The following is a 23,469-nucleotide window of genomic DNA, read 5'->3' as shown; positions in this document are numbered from 1 at the left end:
TTTTTCTTTTTTCACTTCGGAAGGGGTTTCCTCTGTACCATTTGTTTCACTATAAAGATGTAATTATCCTTCCTTTAAACAATTTACGAATATTTTTTGTTGTTGTAAAATTAGTATCTTTTAGTAATCATCAGACCTACGAATTAATTCACCATGCTTTTGAGAAACAAACGGCTGTTATATCCAATTCTCCAATCGGAAAAATAAAAAAGAAATGGCAAGATTTGAAACGATTGAGAGAGGATAAGCAAGATGGTTATTGACTGATTCTGCAGTTGAATGGAAGTTAAGGTTTTAAATAAATATATATACATACATATATATATATATATATAATACAAAAAAAAAAAAAAAAAAAAAAGAGTTCCTCGTATTCATATTGAAGAAGGCTTTTTAGCCTTTCTTAATCACAATCTAGCAAAGTTTTTGCTTTGGTTCTTTTCTTGCAAACGAGCATCTTCTTTACCTCATTTGCAGCCTGCAGGTGAGTCATGATAGGTTACTCTCTTAACATCTATTCAGTGACATAATTCCGACAAGCTTATATGTAAATCACAAGACTCGCCAAGACCAAAGGCACAATGTTTACATCACAGAAAATGAGCTTTTTAACAACTCAAATCCATATGGTCGTCTTTAATGCAATATATGTATGCCGTATGCGTTCATTTCTGGCTAAAGAAGAGCAAAATGAGTCCCTTCTCATGTGGCGAAACGAATGAAGATGAAAAATTGGGATAAAATTATTCATGATTCAATCTTTGTCTTAAGAAATAAAGAGTCTCCACAAGATTACAGGGTGTGGGCTTCATCTAGGAAGCACCCAAGTGAAATGGCAATATTTTCATCGCCAAGCACACACTTAGGAGGACGATATAATTTTCTCCAGGAGCAGATCATATTCTCTAATGCTAGGTTGCCGAGTCGAATGCAAAACCCGCTACATGCTGTTCTCCAATAAAAAAACTTGTGTGCGGTTCTTCTTTTAACTCTGCTTTTGAGGTGATTTACACGAGGTAAAAGGTTTTTTTTTTTCCAAAAAGAAAAAAGATTGTGCTGTTCTTCAATGTTTGCCAGTCTAATTTTTGTACGGAAGCATTCTTAGGTCAGTATATGTACTTAACTCACAAAGAAACCCTGAGCAGCCTGATCCAGTTGCACCTCCAAATTAATGGCATTAAGCTTTTGGGCCTATCCAGCACCTTTCTAGCAGATTCTATGCAGGAAATTACCCGGGCTGAGGTAGAAATAATGACAAATATTGTAGCTAAAATGGATTCAGTTAAATCCATGTGTGTGTGAGGATGAGCTATCCTTTCTGAACTTGTTTGCACCGTGAAAGTTGTCGTTCAATATCACTCCAAGCTGTGCATAGAAGGTTTGTCAAACTAAACAATCTAAAAAAATTTTGTAGTGCAAAAAGTGAAGAGTTCTACCTGGAAAATTATGATAATCGGGCTCAATTCCATTGCCATTTAAGTCCTTATGATTTGGTGTCACATACTTCCCGACTGTGACAACTACACCAGATCCATCATGAAGTTCAAATACAGATTGTATCAAACCCTGTCAAGGAACAGTAACCATACCTTAAGAATAATTTATATATATATATATATATATAAATATGTTGCAAATTACTTGATTTATTTCGATGCCTCCAAAACGCACGCTTAAATGACATAAATCAGAAATATGAGTTGCCCCTATGAGTGTATAGGGGCAACTCATATTCAAAGCTGGACCGATGGAAACACTTAAATTTGATTTCTACTTTCAACCATGAAGGGGAATGTTTCAGTTTCACTCAAAGGTTCTTTAGTATAGGTTCAGATGGACCAAGTTTATCTGAACCAAGTTCTAAGACAATATGATTAAGATCCATTAATTATAAGGAAAAGGTTAAAATATTACAACCAGACCAAATATTCTGACCTTGCCAAATGTCCTTTCGCCCACAAGAACAGCTCTACAGTTATCATGCAAAGCAGAAGCAACCTGCAAGAAGGACCACCATAACTTTGAATGCATCGGATGGAAGCCAAAGCAATCGGTGTTTTTGCTTTCTTTTTTTTTTTTTTTTTTTTTTTTTTTTTTTTTTTTTTTTTCTCTTTTTTGGCTAATAAAAAGCAGTAAGTATTGTTGGTAAAACAAACTGCTTACAATTTCACTGGCACTAGCAGTATTGTTATTCACCAAAACCTGTATCAAAATTGAAACGGGATCCCACTCATAACTTTATAAAAATAAATAAATAAATAAATAAAAGAGGGAAGAAGAGGAGGAGAGAGAGAAAGAGAGAGTAGACTGCAACTTTTCGCAAGTAGTTGGTACAGAAGACTTCAAGAAATCAACGACACAAAAACTTATGCTGATGGGAACGAAGGAGACAAAGGAGTTAAGAGGTTCACCAATAAAACTTGTGTCTCCTAAATGAAATAATGAAAAGAGAATAGGTTGCAGTATAGGTATACAATTAGAGGAGCTTTCGTTAGTGGTGCAGCATCGGCAACAATAGTTTGTTGGTATTGAGGATCCCTTCCAACAGTATAAATCACCTGTTATAAGCATCAGAGAAGAAAGAATACTATAATTATGTCCGTGAGATTAAGAAAAAGAGTTCATGTATCTTAAGGGTTTAAATCTCATAAATCAACTTACGGTATCCCCTTCATTCAGAAAGAGTTTCGCAATTTCTATTCCAGCCTGAAATTTGCCAAGATATAGAATCAGATACACCAAATTATAGAATTCAATTGTAAGAAAGTAAAAAAGTTAACACACAGATCCAACGAAACTGGCTGCAGGCATCAAATGGAAATAATTTAACATGCGGATCCAAAGACTTCCAAAAGTTTGGGCCAATGATGTCTAGGTCTAGTGTTTTTCTCAACATGAAGGTACAACAAAAAAACTGTCTAGGTTTAGTGTTTTTCTCAACTTTCTAATGAGTGAGGGAAACTTCTTTAAATGAATGAATAATTATTAAACCAATTTGTAATGAGTTGAGGGAAACTTCCTTAAACGAATGGATAATTACATCATTAAACCAAACATTAACTCAAGTTAAATATAAGACGCAAACTTATCGTACAAACCTGCACCAGTCCTCCAAGATTATCTCTAAGATCCAGAATGAAATATGATGCACCCATGTCTTGGAGTCGTTTCATAGCTGCAATCGACATTTTTCTTTGATATCACCATACGAGAAGCTAAAACCAGATGACTCCAATCTAGGTTAAAAAACTGGGGATTCTAATCACGTGTGCTAAGATAAAGGGGCAAAGCATAAGCATCCAAGCAAACAAAAATAACGTATTCAGAAGACAAATAACAAAGGAGAAAATTGTCACTAATTTCGGGTTGTTCACATGATTACAAAGTGCAAGGCAATAAAAAAGGCCTACTTCGTTGAGTCTGCCTACGAAGTATATTTTACATTTAATTTTTTCAATCCAAGAGTTCATATATGTACATTGTTCGGTTTCTCAACTAGACTGCAAAGGGAAAGGGGGCATACATGATTACATGGATACCATTATTCCTTCCCTGTAAGCTGATGTTTAGAAACCAGAACATTTTAGGAGGAAAAAAACATGTTTTTCCTTTGGAAATTTACATCAAAGATAATTCAACAAACTGATAAAATGTGCAAGAATCATTGATTTCAATTATACCAATAACCAAATCTTTTCTAGCCAATGCATTGAACTCTTTTAAGCGTATGTACCCAACTGACGCGCCACTGTTTTCCATTTTATCAAACCGGTAAAATACAGGGGTCCGTGCAGCAACTTGTCTCTCAACTTCTATTGATTGAATGGGCCCACAATTCCCATGCTTGACCTAAGAATAACAATATTTATCTAAATCAAAATACTAAAAAAAAGAGTAACAGAAAAATGCACCGAACAAAATTGGTTAAAATGACAACCTTTTCTGTACAGAAAGCAAGAAATTTATGACAAAAAGAATCACAACCTTCAGGGTAACAGATGTTTCATTAGGGCCCTGTAACAAAGATAACACTTCAAATGCTGATTTTCCTGCCACATCCATTCCATTAACGGATAATACTTCATCCCCCTAACCAAAGTAACAGAGTGTTAACCACTTAGACATACTAATTTATGTATAACAAGTAATTAGTTGAAATATGATATCAAAATAAATAATATTTGTTTCACAAGTCACTAAAATCAACAAACAGTTTACCCACCCAAAAAAGAAAAAAATAATAACAACAACAAATAGCAGATCCAAACAAGTAATCGTGCATAGGGAAAAAAGAATGGTGTTAGGGGGCTCACAACAAACGAAAAAATGGAGAGGAGAGGCATGAAAAATTCAAGGAGATTGAATTTCAGTGGTGTAAACCATCTCCATTGTAATGTGAGAAAAGTGATTGAAACTCCAAATTTAACAACTTGTAGAACCAAAAGAAATAAAAGGGCAATAAAAACAACAATAAATTGTAGAAGCACCAAGTCAAACATTGTGCAAATCAAATATTGTAACACAAGAACTTTGGAACCCAAATCATCAGGAGAAATAAAAAAAAAAAAAAAAAAATGAATGTCAAACCACAGAGAAAAAACAGATAAATTCTGGTATATTTTAGCTCTGAAGCTACCTGTCTCACACCTGCAGAATGGGCAGGACCGTCCAATACAAGCCCTAGTACCTTCAGTTTCACACTACCATTTTCATCTGGAACTTCCCTGATGTTTATTCCAATACCACTCAAGTCATACCTCGCCATCTTGGAGAACTTTCAATGTAGAAGAAAGCAAGATAGCCATGAAAAAGAAAAGAACTGTAAAGCTTGTAAGTAAAAATGGCAGTATACATAAGGAATGTTACTCACAAGCAATGTTGCAGATACAAAGATAAAAAAACAAAAAAAACAAAAAAAAAAACAAAGGTAAAAAGAAACAAACAGTATGTATGATAAACATGTAAATATATATTTGAAATTTAAAATAAATAAATATTAACACGTCTTGGGAAATTTAGGGACTATTCTTTTTGGAACATATGCAAAAAAAATTTCGAAGGAAAGTTAAAAAAGAAAATAGTCCAACCAAACAAGTCTTCAGGAAATAGTAAAGCCAAAATGATTTTGATTTATATCTTTTAAGAAGGATTGGGGGCATCACCACCAATAGAAGGTGAGTCCCATCCGAATTGTTGCTGGACTCATCTTCTATTGGTGGACGGTGCTTATTGCTAACGGTGCCCTATAATATCGATTTCAACCAACGTCGCATTTCCTAACGCTCGGCTCAAAAAGAGGCTCATAAATTTCTGGACTAAACCGTTCGTCTCATTCGCTAAAAATAAAGATATATATAGAAAGTGAAAGAAAACTAATTACCTGCTCTGGAGAAAGGAAGCGAGTGTAAGGATCACCCAAGCTGGCCAACATACGCTTAATAATCTCATGAGCCTTCGATCTTGTCTGAATTGAAGTACTCCTTATGTCCTCCTTCTTCCGCTGCAACAATTCAAATTTCAACAATTCACTTTCGGAAACCAAAAATTCAACAATCCAAGCAAGCTAAAGAAAAAGAATTCATTTTCAGTTCACCTGCCAAGTTTCCGGCGACCAACGGCGGCGACCGGCGTCGAGAAAACTGTCGTTGACGATTTCCCAAGCTTCCTCCACAACTCCCTCGTTGGTGAAGCCCGAATCGGAGCCGGTCTCGGCCCTATCTTCGGAATCTTGTTCTCGGCAGTACTCCGGCGGGAATTGAAGGGAAGATGGGGAATGGAGCGCGAGGGAAGAAGGGGAGGAGATGAGAAGGCCGAAGGAGAGGGCTCCAATTAGGGCTTTTTTGGTCCAATTGGGGATGAATGGAGGATTAGAGGTGGGAGATTGTGGGATTGGGATTGGGAAGAGTGGGGGTGAAGTGTTGCAGGGCAACCTCATCTTCTTTTTTTTTTTTTGGGCGAAGACTGAGTGAGTGTGTGTGAGTGTGAGGAGGAGTGAGGTTAAGACGTTAGTTTGGTGGGATTTTGATGCGTGTTTCGCGGGTGTTTGATAATTTATGTTAATTTATGGCGTAAGCGAAACGTATACTCTTTCTGCGCGTTATTTAGTAGCGTTTAGAATTGTCAAATGGGTCCGACCGTCTATGTCTACTCTTTTTAACACGTTATTTAGTAGAGTTTAGAGTTATCAAATGGACTGGGTCGTTTTCAGCCCGTAACAGTGTTGGGTTTGACACGGCCTGTGATAGTATTATTACAGGTCGTGCCGTCCCGACACGTAAGATGGGCTAGGGCTATGCCGCGGCTTCTTAGCCCGCGGCCTAAGCCTGGCCCTAGCCTTTGAAGTCTGCGGCCCGGCCCAAGCCCTGTTTCGGCTCAAGTACGGATTCAGCCCTTGTTCGGCCTAGTCCAAGCCCGTATTCAACCCACCAGGCACGCGACCAAGTGACCGTTGGGCACGCGATGGGCCCAACGGTCACTTGGTCAGAAATTGCTCAAAAAACCCCTAAATCCCACACAACATTCACCACAATAATTTACTATCAACTTTTCATCTCACTCTCATTCTATCTCTCATCTTGTCTATTTAATATTGATTCTAAGCTTTTCTCTTGCGATTACTCATTTTCTTGCTCTTTTATTTACAAAGTTCAATCAATTTGAAGAAATTTCAGAAAAAAAGGTATTCTACTTATCAATTTTGATACATAATATTATATTACTCAAGTTTATTTATATTGTTTATTGTTTATAAATGAACAAATTAACAACAGTTTATATTTTTTTTAAGAAATGGCCGGATCAAATTTCCTTGATTTTACTATGCTCCCTGAGCTTGGTGATGAGCCATTTTACGAGGATGAAATGTTGGCCCACAACTCCAACCCCACTGAACTAGAAACTATTCCGGTTGATAATGCTTCAGTGCACAACGAGGAAGTTGGAGAACGTAGCAGGAGAAAAAAACTGCGAACGGCTCCTGCATGACAGCATTTCACAGAGGAGCCCCGACCAAATCCAAAAACAGGTGAAATAGAAATTCGAATGGTATGTAAATATTATAAAAAACACTTTTCTAATAAAAAGAGTGGGGGTACTGGTCATCTGAATAAACATTGGAAAGTATGGCTACCGTGGCACCAAGGTGGGAGTGTGGACTCCCAAACAGTATCACTCACATCACAAGAGTTGTAAAATTTTACATACGATGCACAACGTGCTCATGAGGCACTAGCTAAAGTTTTAGCTAGTGCCGAATTACCTCTTTCTTTTGCAGATGATGCAGTGTTTGAAGAATTCATACAGATGACTTTCTGCCCGTAATTTAAACGGGTAAGTAGAAACACAACTCGTTTTGATTGCATGAAAGTATTTTATGCAATGAGACAATCTCTAGTTGATAATTTTAGGGCTTTTAATGCTACTATATCTTGTACTTCTGATCTTGGAAGGGGTGCAATAAAACTGAATATTTATGCGTCACGGCGCATTATGTCGACAAGGAATGAGTTTTACAAAAGAGAATAATAGGTTTTCGTTTATGTCTATTTCCTCATAATGCAATGCTATTTTTGAAACAATAATGGAAATTTTTGGGTTTTATGGGATAGAAGATAAAATTTTAACTATTACTTTTAATAATGTATCACCTAACATGGCTGCAATTAACATGTTTAAACTTAACTTGAAACCACCTTTTGGTTGTAAAATTTTTCATCAACGATGTGCGTGTCACATAATAAATTTAGTAGTACAAGCAAGAATTGAACATATTTCCTCTCATCTAACAAATATTAGAGAATCTTTATCCTTCATATCTAGTTCTAGAGCTCGGCTTCAAGAATTCTGACAATATTACAGGAACAGTCAGATGCGCCAAAGAAAGGTTTCAACTGATGTGAGACATAGGTGAAACTCCACCTACTTAATGTTGACGACTGCACTTCCGTATCAACAGATCATCACAACGTATGTGAACAGTAAGCACGGTGAGCATTTAATTTTCGATACAAATTGGAAAATTGGTGAGTACTTTTTAAAATTTTTAGAAGTTTTCTATAATGCAACTGAATTACTTTCTTGAGTTTATTATCTTACTGTACATTTAGTTTTGCATCAACTATTTAATATTTCAGAAACATTTTCTTATTTATCGGGATACATAACTTTTTGGAATCATAGTTAAGCTAATGGAAGCTAAATTTAAAATTTATTGGGCCGATTGTCCTATGTTATATGCAGTAGCAACCATTTTAGATCCTAGATGCGAATTAGATGGGAACGAATCTTTAATGTCTGCTACGGTAGAAAATTTAGGTATTAATATGCAACTAACTATTACCGAAGCTAGGAAAATGTTAGTAAAATTATTTAGTTTGTATGAAGCAAAATACATATTAGGTCAAAAAGAACAGGGAACTTCGAAGTCAAGAAGCAGTTCGGGGCCTAGAGGAGAAAGCGTTAGGATCGTCATCAACACAAGCATCTACCGATCTAGTTAAATATTTTGAATCAAATTTTGTAATCGATGACGACAAGCTGAACATCTTACAGTGGTGGAAGAGCAAGGCAAATCATTTTCCAACACTATCCATAATAGCACGTGACATTCTGACAACTCTAGTGTCAACGGTTGTAATGACTGAGAAAATCTCAGACTTTAAATAATATAATTTATGTATTTAAGCCAATGATTTTCTTAGAAAATATTATGTTATATTTTATGACTAAAAGATTTGTGGAATTAACATCAGTATTCCTAAATTCTGTAGCAGATTTCATGCTAAGTTCATGTTTTACGATTTAGTAAATTCGATCGATAAATTCTCACTGTACTTTAAGGCGGAAGAATTTTCAGTACATATATAGTTTGAAAATCTTAATTTCAAGAATCTCCAAGCACAACACAATGTTAGCAGCATATCGAAAAAAAACGCTCTGACATTTTAAAAGAAGAAAAAATCTTTAATTGCCGGACAACTAGGTTAACACTGTCGGTAGCAATGTCATTCCTGGAATATAATGCAGAAAAGTTAAATTTAGAATTTGTTTAGTCTAGAATTAGTTTCAAGATTTGAAATAGTTCAAAATATTTTGCGAGTAAGAATTTAATGTAATATCAAAATATTGGGGGATTAATATTGAACTGTAAATAAACCGTAGAAAAAGAACCGTCAGAAACTAGAATTTTTTGCCGGCTAAGTACTTCCTTACAGCCAGTATAATTTTTATCAGTTTCAAGGGAAACTTAAGAGATGAGACAAAAGTACAAGAGTGAGTTAAGTTTTGGTTGGATGAGATGTGATGTGATGGTGGTAGGTAAAGAGAAATTATGACATACTTACCATTTCTTTTCTCCCACCTAGACCGGCCATGTTTAAGGGATTTGAACCCAAAAAATTTATTTGATTAAGGGAGTTGATTTGGTGTTAAAAATTATTACCAACTTATCTATAAATGGAACATATTTTCAAAATCTGACTATATGATATAGTAAAATCCAGATTTCAGTAACTGTACAGTTTTAACCGAACAAAACTAACACAGTTTTGATTTTTAACAAAAATTTATCAAAGAACCCAAGATGCGATTTTAGTAAAATACTATGGGTTTAGACATTGCTTTAACGAAGAACAGTCATGAAGAAAGATTTCAAGAAATTAGTTTCTAAAACATAGTTTCATGGTGGTTTACAAATTAACTGTAAAATAACATATGAAACAATTTCAAAATAGGCATTCGAAAGAAGATAAATTTAGTAACTTGCCTAGATTGAAAATCAATTACCCTATCTAGTAACTTATTCTCCATAATTTAGCTCATTAGACTTGTTATGATATTAAGGTCCAATTCGGCCTAGAAACTTAATAACGACGTTCTAACTCTTAGACCATTAAAATTTAGACTTAAGCGGGGTCTCTTGAATTAATGTGGGCGTTAGACCTATATCTAATCTTCGTAATTCTAAGGACCTAACATATTGTGCTCGTAAGTGCCCATCGAGATATTTTGCTTGAAAACTATTAAGTTTTTAAAAGAAACTATCATTCGATTTGTATAAAACCGATTGCTCATTTATCTAGTTACAAGTCCTAAAATCCCATTATAAAATCTCTTTCGAATACCGACTTGTGAAAATTTTACAGTTAGTTTGTAAACCACTGTGAAACTATGTTGTAGAAACTTTTTTTTTTTTGAAGTCTTTCCTCATGATTGTTTTTCGTTAAAGCGATATCTAAAACCATAGTATTTTACTGAAATCACATCTTGGGTTCTTTGCTAAACTTTCGTTAAAACCAAAACTGTGTTAGTTTTGTTTGGTTAAAATTATGTAGTTTCTGAAATTTGCATTTTACTATATCATAGAGTCAGATTTTAAAAATCTGTTCTTTAAGAGAATTATTCATCCTGTTGGGATCTAAAATCATCGTTTTCGAGAAAGCTGAGATTCGGCCTCTAAAGGCTTCATTTGGCTACCATAGTGGCTGCTAGTTTTTTTTTTTAAGCTGTTTTGGACAGCATTGCGCCATTTTTGAAAATGGCTTAAAACTAGCATTTAGAGTTAAAACTGAGTTTTGTCACAGTCATAGAAAAACGTTTAAAACATTGAGAACTATAAGTTTGAATTTAGAATAACTGAAAAATCTCGCTCTAGTATCCTCATTTTCGCGTTCAAAGTAACCGGAAAAACTTTACCTCTAACCCAAAATAGACAAACTCATACGAAGCATAAACATACCACATAATACTAATCAAACTAATCTCAAACACATAAACTAACATAAAATTCACACACCGTTATTACAAACCATAGCCTCAAAGGACCACAAATTACATCCATAATTTTAAGCTTAAAGTTGGCTAGAAAAATAATGGAGAAAAGTTCAAGAAATTACCCTTGAAGAACTTTCTCTTGAAAACCTTTGAAATCCTCCTTTTCTCCTCCAACTTAAGCTAAGATTTATGGTGAGATATATGGAAACTTTTGAGTGTATGTGGACTAGAGGAAAGGTCGGTTTGGTGCGGAATGGTGGAGAAAAATTTGGAGGCTTGGAGTTGTAGTGAATCCGGTTTTGGTGTGAAGAAGAAAGAAGAATAGAGTAAAAGTGAGGCTTAGCTTATGATGGTTTCATTTATAGACAAGTGTTGGTTGCTGAATCGAATTCGGCTGCGGAAGCGTGGGGAAAGGCGGATCGTGTATAACAAAAATTTTTATAAAACTTTTGAGATACTCTGTAGATTATATTAATTTATGCACGAATAAATTAATCGCATTAATTTATATATCAAGAACTCAATCTGGAAAAATACCTGGAAGCCGACTCGGATGATAACTTGAGTTCTTTGTCCACGAACAGTCCTTGCTCTAAGCTTTGTGTTTAGAAAACCAAAGTCTTCCACGTCAATTCCTTGATTCCACGTAGACGTGTGTGTGGGCACACGTGAGACAAAACATGTTTCTGAAACACTCGAATTTTCACAAACACCAACGCATGCACGATGTGGAATTTTTTGGGAGAAAAAATTTTCCTCTTTTTTTCCTATATGAGAATTTCGGCCACCAACTTTTAGGGCTGAATAATTATTTCAAAAATTGTGTCCACAATTTTCTATCATTCTCATATTTAAAGAGTAGAAGTCAAACTTCAAAAAGGAATCAAATCTCTATCTCCTATTTGAATTTGGAAAAAAAAATCCTCCTTTACATTATCCTATTGTGGCCGGCCATCCTTGGGATTTTCTAAATTGAACAACTTATCAAATAAGTTTAAAAGGATAAATTTAAATTATGTTCACAATTCAAATTCAAATTTAAATAATCACATTATTTAAATAATAATTAATTCTCAATTAATTATTTTTTGAGTATTTAATATTAAAATTCCGTAATTCTAAAATTCCCATTTTGCCTTTTGTGTCTAGTAGAATTACAAGGACGACGTGGGAACTTATGGACCTATAATCCTGAGCTCCAATAAACTTAATAATTAATTAAACACTTTAATTAATTAATTAATTCTATTAATTTCAATAGTTACTCCACTATAAACTTGGAATTGCACTCTCGAAATTATAGACATTAATTACTTCTAAACTATGAAGTGTCAATTTGATATAGCCATTGCATATATTTCAATCCTCCATAAATAATTCATAATTAGAGTCAGGTAGAATCCGTTAACCTCTCTAATTATATATGCATCCTTGAGTACCATTGATTCTCTAATGGATAGTGATTCATAAAACACATTCATGAACCATAGCACTCTTACTAATCCAAGTACCGAATCAACACTCAAGAGAATTATTTATCTACTTATTTCTCAAAAAAGAATGGATTCCATATCGTATAATAACATTCCCAGCTACTTATTTCATCATGTCTCCAAAATACAAGGAATGAGATTCAGGGTCTTGAAATCCGTACCGAGTAAATCAAAAGACATATATCCATAAATAGGAGTTTGTTAAGAACTCAGGATTAAGATCATTCTATATATGACCATCGGTAGACTCAATTAGAATTTCTATGCTTAACGAAAATTATTAGAAATTCATTTTGTGTCTGTGTCCATATTCCACATAATCTTATTATGCGTAATACACTCATTCAATATCTCACCATATTAACAGTGCAGATAACACCGTTCCATTCTAAATGGGAATGACATGTATTAATAATGTTTTAATTAAAGATTCTGAACTTTAATTAAATTCATTATGAACAATGTTTTTGATTATTATCCTTAAACACTATCATCTTGTATATAACACTTATATACTATGTTTAAGGTTACATAAATAATCATGGAATTTTTATTTGATATTCATAAATATAAGCACATAAAATGATGAATAAACTCTTTTATTAATTAAATAATAAATATCCTATTACATCTCATGTTTCTAGGACATTATTCCCAACAATAAGTTGGTAATCATTTTTAATACCAAATCAACTCCCTTAATCAACTAAATTTTTGGGTTCAAATTCCTTAAGCATGGCCGGTCTAGGTGGGAGAAAAGAAATGGTAAGTATGCCATAATTTCTCTTCACCAACCACTATCATATCACACTTATCTAACCAAACTTAACCCACTATTGTACTTTTGTCTCATCTCTTAACTTTTCCTTGAAAGTGATAAAAATTATACTGACTGTAAGGAAGTAATATAGCCGACAAAAAGTTTCAGTTTCTGACTGTTCCTCTTCTACTTCTTATTTACAGTTCAATATTAATCCCCAACTACTTCGATAACACATTAAATTCGTACTCGCGTAATATTTTGAACTGTTTCAAGTCTTGAAATTTATTATAGACTAAACAAATTCTAAACTTAAATTTTCTGCATTATATCCTAAGAATGACATTGTTACCGACTGTGTCAACTCCCAAGCTCACATTGTATCATTTTACTATAAGTATTTTTGTCGTGACTTCAACCTAACTGTTCGGCAATTAATGATTTTTTGTACGCTGCTAACATCGTATTGTGCTTGGAGATTCTTGGAATTAAGATTCTCAAACTGTATATGTACTGAAAATTCTTCCGCCTTAAAATTATTGCGAGAATTTATCGATTGAATCTATTTGATCGTAAAACATGAACTTAGCATGAAATCTGCTACAAAATTTAGGAATATTGATATTGATTCCATAAATACTTCAGTCACAAAATATAATATAATATTTTCTAAGAAAATTTTTAACTTAAGTACATAAATTGTATTATTTAAAGTCTAAAATTTTCTCAGTCATTACATCATGTTAGACTACCTCTCCCTTTCACCAGAAACCAAGTAACTTTTCTCTTTAAATCAGGGCCATCAAACTGATATCCAACGGTTGTAGTTCATTTTTGGACTGGTCAGGCATTAGAAGTAGTGCCGGATGGAAGCTAATATATATAATTGTAATATAATATAATATTATTATATTATATTAAATGAATATATTATAATTAATACATTATTTAATCTACACTATAATTGATAATAATATTAAAATTATAAAATTATAATAATATTTAATTATATTAATTATTATATTTTTATTAATATAATAAACATAATTATACTAATATAATATAATTAATAAGATCATATTATATGATAAAATAATAATATCACAATTATTAATATATCATGATATTATTTGTTATAATATTACAATTATATTATATTTTAATATTATTATATATTAGATTATAAGATATAATTACATCATAATATATAATATATTATTATAAGATATTAAATAAATATATTAGAATTTATAACTATATTATTATTAATCATATTATATTATATTATATTGCATATTATAAAATATAATAATTTTATAATATATTATAAAATTAAAGGATAATTATAAAAAAAATAAAGAAAAAAATTTAAAATGACTATTTTTCTATGATTTATCTATATTATTATTTATTTTTTATAAATTTAACTAAACATTAAGATTTTTTTTCATTCTATTTGTTTTTTCTTTTCACCCAATCAAACGCATCCTCAGACTGCGACGAAAAGAAAGAGAAAGAGAGAGAAAAAGAGAGAGGTTTCTCGGTGCATAGAGAGAGAAAGAAAGAGAGGGTAGAGTTTTTAGAGAGAGAGCTTACTCAGATACTTTATCCAGTACTTTGTGTCTTACTTCTTCTTTCTTTCCCTTTTGTTTGCCCTTCGCTTTTTCCTTCGCCTTCTTCTTCTGGTCGCGGCGTAAACGAACCGAAACCCCAGGAGAAACCAAAACCAGAAGGCGACTTGCTAGATCTGAGGCTTTTCTTCTAGAGAGAGAGAGAGTTTTAGAGAGAGAAAGAGAGAGAGAGATGAGCAGCGGCAAAGGAGGAGGAGGAATCAATGGGAAGGGGAGTAATGGAATATCGGGGATTCCGTCTGGGTCGAGGAAAATTGTTCAGAGCTTGAAGGAGATTGTCAATAACTGTACGGAGCAGGAGATCTACGCCATGCTCAAGGACTGTAACATGGACCCTAACGAGACCGTTAATCGCCTCCTCACCCAAGGTCTGTCTCTCTCATCGACCAAAGTTTCGTTTTTGTTTTCTCTTTTGGTTTGATTTGGTTTTTAGGTTTCCGAAGTTTATCTATGGAGTTTTGGTTTTGTGTTTTCGCTCGTTTTGATTAGTGATTAAAAAGACGGTGGATGATTTTTTTCTTTCTGTTTTTTTCCCCTTTTATTTTAGGGTTATAGAGATTGGGGAAAATATATATATATATATATTCTGATGGAACTTTGGTTTCTAGGGTTTGGAGGTTTATGTAATTTGTTTTTGTGGGTTGCTTGGTTTGGATAAAAGAATGTGAGGGATTTGTTTTTTGGTCGTAAAGGTTTGTTTTTCCTATTTTAGGGTTTAAGAGATTGGTGAAAATCCCTGACTAGATGATTGAAATTGTTTCCTCTTATTATATATTTGGACGAAACATGTGTTTTTTCTTTTTGGGCGTGTTTCTTTTGACCTGTTTTTGTGCTAGAAACTCTGTTCATCTGTCTAGAAATAGTATTGTTTTGCTTTTTGTTGATTAAGCTTTTTGCTATTTCTTTCGTTCTCTCTTTTTGTTGAAAATTTGATCAGCTATGTCAGTGTGCTCTTGAATGTTCACTTTTCCTCCCCTTGCCCCTTCTCTTTTCTCTGTGTACTATTATTTGCATTAGACATGTATGTGCCTAAAACGTGTATGTACACACAAAAACATTATTGATTATACGTATGTTTGTAACTTTTTTGATCAACGTAGCTTCTTTATGGGATTTTATTTTACTTGCAATACTGAATGAATTGAAATTTTATAAATTTTTATGGTCCTGCTGAATAATTAGTTCTTGAAACAAGTTACTTTTGAAACTGTCCGATGGGATCCTGGTTTGCATCTCATTGATATGGGTATCAAACTTGAATCACTGAGATACTATTTACTTTTTATTCTTGTTGAAAGTGACTTCTAATGTAAAGTTTTATAACTTTTGTAGATCCTTTTCATGAAGTGAAGAGCAAACGAGAAAAGAAAAAAGAGGTGCGTGTGTATTGAAAATGCGCTATATTTTACTTTCAAGTTCAATTTGGTTATTTACCTAACAACAGCTATAAATCATATGCTTTGTATAGTTATTGAATTCGCTTTATTGACAATTCACCGTTTATGTATGATATTGTTTTCTCCTTTTTCTGTTATACCTTTGGGTGGGTTTGTTGCTTGGGCTTTCAGCTTTCTGATTTACGGATGACATGCTCTATGTGTCTGTCTTTCATCCACTTATTGTGTGAATGTGGTTCACTTGGGTATTTACTGGTTAGATGATCAAGATGCTTGTTTTTTGGATACACTGAAAATGATGATCAGTTTATTAGCATGCATTTGTTCCCTGGTGTTTTTCTGTGATTTCTAATTATGTACTGCTTCTGATCTTTTTTACTTGTCTCTCTCATTGCTACAGAGCAAGGATACAACAGATTTGAGACCTCGTGGTGGTACTAATAACTATACAAATCGTGGTAGTAAGGGTAGTGGGGATCGTTATGCTGGACGTGGGGGTCCAAACCAGTTCAGCTCTAATGGTATGGGGCTACTGCAAGGCAATTTGGTTTAATTAGTGTGAAATTTAATTGGAGGTGATAAACATAGACTAACCTCTGAGCTCTTTTGTCAGAATCTGGTGCTTTTCATGGTAAATCTGCGTACAAGAAGGAAAATGGAACACATGCTTATGCAGGATCTTCAACTTCTGCATCTGCTGTGGGGGGAAATAGCACGAGTCGACGGCCTCCACCCCAAAGGTGATGACTGATAGGATGAAATATAATAGACTCCTTAAATTCTCTCTCTCTCTCTCTCTCTCTCTCTCTCTCCCTCTCTCTTTCAATTGAAGAGTGGGTAAAGTGAATAAGTGATCTGACTTTTTTATTGGTTTCTTTGCGTACTGTGTTAGAGTTTGTACTTGTGTCTTCTGTGAATATTGTTTCTAGTGGTTAAGGAGCTGAAAACTCTAGGAGTTTTCTATTTGTTATTATTAGGTTGCGTTACCTTTTTGATTGTCTGCATAGTTTTTCCAATGGCATTCACATGCTTTCTGGCTCAGTGCACGCGATTGTTATGATATCTTTTTGTCTTATCTTCGGCCGTTGTTTCAGCTAAGGATTAAATTGCATTTGGATCATGTCGGCCCATTTACATTTACTTTGTTATGAGAGTTGCAATTGATTTTCAGTCGGTGAGAAAGAAAAGAGTTTGCGACACTTTGCTAGCTGACACCCGTGTTGCTCTAGTTTATCTTGTGGTGGCATTGGTCTTTATGTATTATTGTTTTTTGCTAGCATGAGATGATGTATTTTCTGGTGTTGATTACCTGTTTTTTGGGAGTTTAGCGCTTCTCATTTTTTGTGTAAAATTTGTTGCAGTGATCCTGTCTTTACAGAAAGTAAGGCATGGACGGTAGGCACTGGGGATGTAATATCTTCATCTTCACAGCCTTCATCTGGATTTCAATCTGCTTGGCTGGGTGTCCCTGGTCAAGTTTCAATGGCTGATATTGTTAAGATGGGAAGACCACATAGCAAGTTTTCTACCACGCCAAACCTACCTATCCACAGTGTCAATCATCAAAATGTCCATGTACCTCCGGTATCTCATCACAATTTGCATTTGTCCCAAGATCATGGATCTACGGAGTTAGAGTTACACAGTGAGCGAGGGGTCATTTCAAGTGAAGACTTTGCTTCTCATGATGAATGGCCTTCGATTGAGCAGCCACCAGCTGCTAGTTTGTCCTCTGTCATGGAGGCATCTGCAGACTCTGAGTTGTATGCAAATTCGTCTACCTTGCCCTTGGATGGAGCCAATCAGCATTTAAAATCCCAATTAGATGATGTTCAAGTAGTTGAAAATGGTCCTGATGAGTCACCTAACGTCAATCATATTGGGCATGCTTCTGTATCTGGTCGAAATATACAAGAGGATGATTCTGGAGGTGCATCCGTTTTTGATGATAACCTATATAAGGACATGTCTTCCTACCAGGCACATGGGCATGCCTATGAGCATGAAACAGGTAACTATGATACTTCACATTTTCTTCCAGCTTCTTATTATTGTTGTTACATGCAAACTTCTTGTGATTTTTCTGTTGAGCGTTGACCATTGACCATTTAATATCTGTCCATTATTTATATAACACAGATAATTTTTGTACGCTTATTTTTTAATGGGAAATACTGGAACCTGCATATGAAGGTAGAAAATAAAAGTTGTTGTCCCACTGGGTGAAGCATTGATGTGAATGTTTTTTTCCCTTTTTTGTGAAATGACTTTATGTTGATCTCTAAGATGTGAATCTTCATTTGTCCACCAAAACTATGAATTCCCAGCTGAAGAGAGTGCTTCATCAGTAGCTGCAAACTTACAGCAACTTAGTTTACAAAAGGATGATCGGGGAGCACAACCTGAAGAGGATATCCCTGCTGTTGTAATTCCAAATCATCTACAACTGCACACGCCAGACTGTCTGCACCTGAGTTTTGGAAGTTTTGGATCCGGCACTAATGCTGCTCTTTCCGGTTCGGGGGCATTAGCGTCCAGGTCCATGAAAAGTAACTTGGAGGAGACACCTGCATCAGTGGATGTCTCTACAATTGGGCAGTCTGATACTAGGTATTACGTGTTCATACTTTGGTGTTTCTCATTTACTGATGGGTGGTTGGTTACGTATTCTAAAGATATTAATGGGTGCGTCTAGAATTGGTTTCAAAATGATTTTGTTTTCAATAAAAGGTAAAAATGAGATTGTTTTGAGAATCATTTTGGGACCGATTCTGAAATTGCGTTTGGTTTGTTTTTTAAGAGATTGTTTTGAGTATAATAAAAAAGTGAAATCGTGTTTATTAATTAATATATTATAATATTGTTGATAAGTACTAAAAAATGCAAACAGAAAAGTGAAAACAACTTTCAACCATTTTCTAATTCGTTCACAAAAACCATTCTCACTGTTTTCGTTTTCAAAACATTTGCTAAACAAACGTCGTTTCGTTTTCATTTTCATTTTTTGTTTCTCAAAATACGTGAAAACCATTTTCAAAAACGGTTCCAAACACACATTATTTCTTTTGCAGAAATCCTGAATTTTATGGGGATGAGCATCTCAGAGCTACCTCGGATGGAAATTTGATTCATAGAACAGGTGCAAGTGCTGGGGAGTATGATTCTCCTTCAGTTTCACAAGAAGAGGCCTTGAAACAGGAAACTGCTGAAGCTGATCAAGGGAATCAGTACTCTTTTTCTTTCCCTTCTTCTGCACCTGGATTTTCTTATGAAAGCTCTCAACAGTTGAATGCACAATTTAGTCATCCACAGACAAGCTCAGAGATGCAGAATCTTGCTCCTTTCTCTAGTGTCATGGTAATATTATTTATTAAGCACACTTATTTTGGTTGTTGGTCTAATACTTTTAATTCTTAAATTACAGACTTTAATGAGTTTATTAATGAGATCATTTGTGATGATCTTTCTCTGCTTTAAAATGTCAGTCGATATGGTACAAAGCCAGAGATTTATGCCCTTTGGATGAGAAACTCATTCTCCAGGGGCAGGGCTCACCCAGCTCAAAATATTGAATTTAAACTATTGGAACACAACATAATCTAACCATTAACATTAATTGACGTAGTTTGAAATTATAAAACTAGGGTAAAGCTGGAAAAAGAAAAGTGAAGTTTTTGAACTAAAAAGTTTATTTGATGATACGATGCTGCAATCCACAGAAAGGACCTTCTTAACAATAAGCTTGAGCGTTGTTCTGTTTCTAACTTGTTTTACGTTACAATTGTGTTTATTCTTATGATCATATTAAATGGAGCTGCTTCCTCTGTGCGCGGACATAGATATGCATGAAATGTTAGATAGAGTAGGATATGTATGAGTCGAGCTGAGAATTTGTCAAAAGGTACTGACCGCAGTAAAGAAAAGCAGAGAATACCATCTTCAAGATTTTAAGGGGTCATGGTGTTGAGCCTGTCCTCAATATGCCTCTATAGGATATGTTGTTACTTTCCATTATTGGTGTTTTAATTTCTTTATCGTATCTCCAGTTTGTGTTCAACATTATTGCTATTGTTGTTTTTGGTCGAATCTGTACGTGGAAATTTGTTTTGTATGAAGTATAGCTGGACCAAATGTTGTATTAGTTAAATTTGATATTGTCTCACGCTGCGAATTCTCATTACAGCATGCATACACAAATTCATTACCCAACACTTTACTGGCTTCAACTGTTCAGACTGTGAGAGAGGATCTTCCCTACTCACCCTTCCCTATTACACAATCGATGCAAACTAAATATAGCAACGCGACTTCTTCTATAAGTGGTCCCATCATGTCCATGCCAGAGGTGCCCTCTCTACTCTAGTTTTCACGGGATTTCTTGAATCAATTCTTCTTTTGGGGGATGTTTGATGCTCATCCAATTTATAACCAATATATGTGAATATGTAGGCTGCAATTTTATGAAAAACCATTATACAGCGTATTCATTTAGAAATTTTGAGGAGAAAAAACAACGTACAAAAAGGATTGGGAAATGACATGCATGTAAAACTGGATGTTCAATGTTTATGATTCTTTTGTTAATCTGTTCTTGTTTTCAGGCTTTGAGAGCAACTAGTATTTCTACACCGCAGCCAACTCAACAGACCTTACCCAGTGCTAACGTTGCTACAGGACCTGCCCTTCCACAACATCTTGTGCACCCATATTCCCAACCTACTCTTCCTTTGGGACATTTTGCCAACATGATCAGTTATCCTTTCGTGCCTCAGAACTACACATATATGCCATCAGCATTCCAGCAAGCATTTGCTGGTAACAGCACTTACCATCAGTCTTTGGCTGCTGTGCTACCACAATACAAAAATAGCGTCTCTGTTAGCAGCTTGCCTCAGTCGGCTGCTATTGCTTCGGGATATGGGTTTGGGAGTTCAACCAGCATTCCTGGAGGAAACTTCCCTGTTAATCCTCCCACAGCACCTAGCGGCACAACCCTCAGCTATGACGATGTCCTAAGTTCTCAGTACAAGGATGCCAACCATTTAATGTCACTTCAGCAGGTAATTCTTAGCTTCAAGGACTCATGAAATCAAATGCATGACTTTGGTTTGTTTGTTTGACCAACAAGTTCATCATGTTTTCCTTTTCTTCTCCTCTTGAGACTCAAATATGAGACTTCTCTTGTTGTTTTTCCAGAACGAGAACTCAGCCATGTGGGTTCATGGACCTGGCTCCCGAGCGCTGCCAAATACATACTATGGCTTCCAGGGGCAAAACCAACAGCACGCTGGATTCAGGCAAGGACAGCAACCTTCTCAGCAATTTGGGGCTCTCGGTTACCCGAACTTCTACCATTCTCAGTCAGGGATGTCCCTGGAACACCAGCAACAAAACTCAAGGGATGCTTCTCTTGGCAGCTCACAGGGCCAACCTTCTAAGCAGTCCCAACAGTTATGGCAAAACAGCTACTAATCTTAAAATCACCCTCCTGGTTTTTCAGGGTCTCGTAGTGAGTTTAAAAGTGGCCAATCAGAGGCATTTCGCGGTCTTGATTAATAATTAATGTATCATGTGTTGGTCTGAAGAGACCTTCACCGGCTGCTGCCCTGTCCCGCGAGGTTGTATTCTACATATTTATCTGTTGCTCTGTTTAACGTAGGAACATGTGTGCTAATTTGGGTTAGTGGACTATTTCCTTTTTTTATTTTTTTTAAAATTTTTTTTATTTCCTTTTCTCATTTATTTGTCTCTGCTCTCTATTTCTCTTTTTCTTATAGTAAAGAAGTTGGTTCTCTTACTGCACTTCTCAAGGCATGGGATTTTACTAAATATCTTGGCAAATCTTTGCAAGTCTATTATTTAAATTGTGTTACTACATATGGCTAGTTATTCCGTTAACTTATAAGAAATGACACTTAAAAGACTACGAATTCGAATAAAGTTGTAATTTGAGTTGTCTTTTTTTTTTTTGAGTTTTTCACTCAAAAGAACAAGCCTTTATAATCACATGATGATTTGTCGATTGCCTACATGTTAGTGTTTGGTACATTTGCCTAGGTGTTAAACATTCCACAAACTCTTGACCATCTTATTTAGTTTTGTGCTCTTCTTTTAGAATTTTGAGCCTTTTAAGTTAATATTTAAGGAAGAAAGAAGAAAGTATGCCAATTTAGTGAGGAAACAACAAATAGTGGTAGGAAGTTTAGCAAATTAGTAAATAGCAATTTTAGTGTAAATCTAAATTTACCTCGAACTAAAACCCAAAAATACCCCTAGATTAATAAATGGGTAATATTTTGAAGCCCTAGCAGACAATCTCCTTGGTAAAAACAATAACAGACAACATAAAAAAACTTTCTCCCTCTGTCATCGGTACGACTGATAGCTCGAAGTCATCGACGCAAGTCGTCGCAGTCGATGGATCTTCTTTGGGAGCTTTCTTTGCAGTCGCGCGCGATCTTCAATTACACTCCTCTAGACTCCAACACCAATATCACGGGTTTTCTGATTTCGGCTTATGAGGCCCTTTATGATCTTGGCCTTGCAACACCGTCGTCAGGAGCTCTTAGGATACCCATTGTGCAACTAACTATTGTGGTGGTGCCTCGTAGCTCCATTGTGATTTAGAGAAAATTAGGTTTTTCAATTTGGGTGTTCAGCAAAAATTAGGGTTTTCAATTTGGAGATTTAGGGAAACTAGAATTTCAATATATATATATATATATATATGTGGATGAGTTTTTAACGGTTAGGTTTCTTTGGTGGTTACTCATCAAATATAGACTTTAATGACGCGACGTGATAATAATTCAATCACATTAACTGCCTAAATTTTGTTAATTAACTATCTAATTTATTACAACGGTCTCAATAATATCACACGGTTAAAACAATAATATTCACCAATAAGTAAATAAAAGGATTCCGATCACTGTCTAATTTTAGTGTCTTAAATGATGTCTAATCAATCAGATTATGCTACATCATTTAAAAAAATTAAAATATTCTTTAACTAGCTTTTTCTTATTTTATATATAGATATATTAAATGGCATGCTATAATGTGATTAGTTAAACACTAATTAAGACGTAAAATTAAACCGTCTCCATTAAAACAACACAAGTCACAATGGCTGAGCTTCAACGTGCTAATATGGTAAGATCATTGTTGTTTGTACCAGCGCTTGGTGTTTTTTTTTTTTTTTTTGGTCCTTCTTCGTTTTATTGTCTTACTGGATTGGGTTCAATTTTAAAGACCAATTCTAATTATTAAGGGTTATATATGAAATTATTTGCTTCTCTAAAGCTCCTGCAGATCAGTTGGCGGATTAACTATATATTTTCACTACTTTTCCATTGATGAATACTACCTTAAATTTCAATTTTATTTGACGCAGAAACATGGTAACGTTTTGTTAA

General features: G+C 34.7%; 2 protein-coding genes across 4 annotated transcripts; one reads left to right on the top strand and one right to left on the bottom strand.

Annotated features, from left to right (window-relative positions):
- Positions 1-732: 732 nt before the first annotated feature.
- Positions 733-6,006, bottom strand: LOC21393935 (carboxyl-terminal-processing peptidase 1, chloroplastic). 3 transcript variants are annotated; one of them, XM_024168569.1, is made up of 12 exons: positions 5,594-6,006; positions 5,381-5,500; positions 4,637-4,774; positions 3,985-4,089; positions 3,681-3,849; positions 3,099-3,175; positions 2,662-2,706; positions 2,475-2,558; positions 2,164-2,202; positions 1,936-1,998; positions 1,437-1,566; positions 733-1,365 (listed from the first exon to the last, which is right to left on the bottom strand). In XM_024168569.1, the coding sequence occupies exons 1-12, from the start codon at positions 5,933-5,935 to the stop codon at positions 1,310-1,312; spliced, it is 1,368 nt and encodes a 455-aa protein (XP_024024337.1). In that variant the 5' UTR covers positions 5,936-6,006; the 3' UTR covers positions 733-1,309. The 3 variants fall into 3 exon arrangements, 2 of the variants coding, with proteins under 2 accessions (XP_024024337.1, XP_024024338.1); XM_024168570.1 differs by lacking the exon at positions 4,637-4,774; XR_002902590.1 differs by lacking the exons at positions 733-1,365; positions 1,437-1,566 and having other exon boundaries at positions 1,959-1,998; positions 2,412-2,558.
- An 8,543-nt stretch (positions 6,007-14,549) lies between these two features.
- Positions 14,550-21,853, top strand: LOC112092430. Its single transcript, XM_024168576.1, has 10 exons — positions 14,550-15,022; positions 15,987-16,030; positions 16,452-16,572; positions 16,665-16,791; positions 17,413-18,062; positions 18,379-18,661; positions 19,123-19,408; positions 20,235-20,396; positions 20,653-21,111; positions 21,248-21,853. The coding sequence occupies exons 1-10, from the start codon at positions 14,827-14,829 to the stop codon at positions 21,521-21,523; spliced, it is 2,604 nt and encodes an 867-aa protein (XP_024024344.1). The 5' UTR covers positions 14,550-14,826; the 3' UTR covers positions 21,524-21,853.
- Positions 21,854-23,469: the final 1,616 nt, after the last annotated feature.

This window comes from Morus notabilis, unplaced genomic scaffold (assembly GCF_000414095.1).
Source record: "Morus notabilis unplaced genomic scaffold, ASM41409v2 Scaffold1445, whole genome shotgun sequence".
In the NCBI taxonomy this organism is placed as follows: domain Eukaryota; kingdom Viridiplantae; phylum Streptophyta; class Magnoliopsida; order Rosales; family Moraceae; genus Morus; species Morus notabilis.
This window is presented reverse-complemented; position numbering and strand designations above follow the sequence as displayed.

Coding starts and splice junctions, on each gene's coding strand:
- LOC21393935 (XM_024168569.1), bottom strand. CDS start 5,935: ATGAGGTTGCCCTGCAACACTTCACCCCCACTCTTCCCAATCCCAATC. Junction 4,775..5,380: donor GCTTCCTTTCTCCAGAGCAG/GTAATTAGTTTT, acceptor CTACATTGAAAG/TTCTCCAAGATGGCGAGGTA. Junction 1,366..1,436: donor CGATTATCATAATTTTCCAG/GTAGAACTCTTC, acceptor TTCTATGCACAG/CTTGGAGTGATATTGAACGA.
- LOC112092430 (XM_024168576.1), top strand. CDS start 14,827: ATGAGCAGCGGCAAAGGAGGAGGAGGAATCAATGGGAAGGGGAGTAAT. Junction 19,409..20,234: donor CTCCTTTCTCTAGTGTCATG/GTAATATTATTT, acceptor TTCTCATTACAG/CATGCATACACAAATTCATT. Junction 21,112..21,247: donor ATTTAATGTCACTTCAGCAG/GTAATTCTTAGC, acceptor TTGTTTTTCCAG/AACGAGAACTCAGCCATGTG.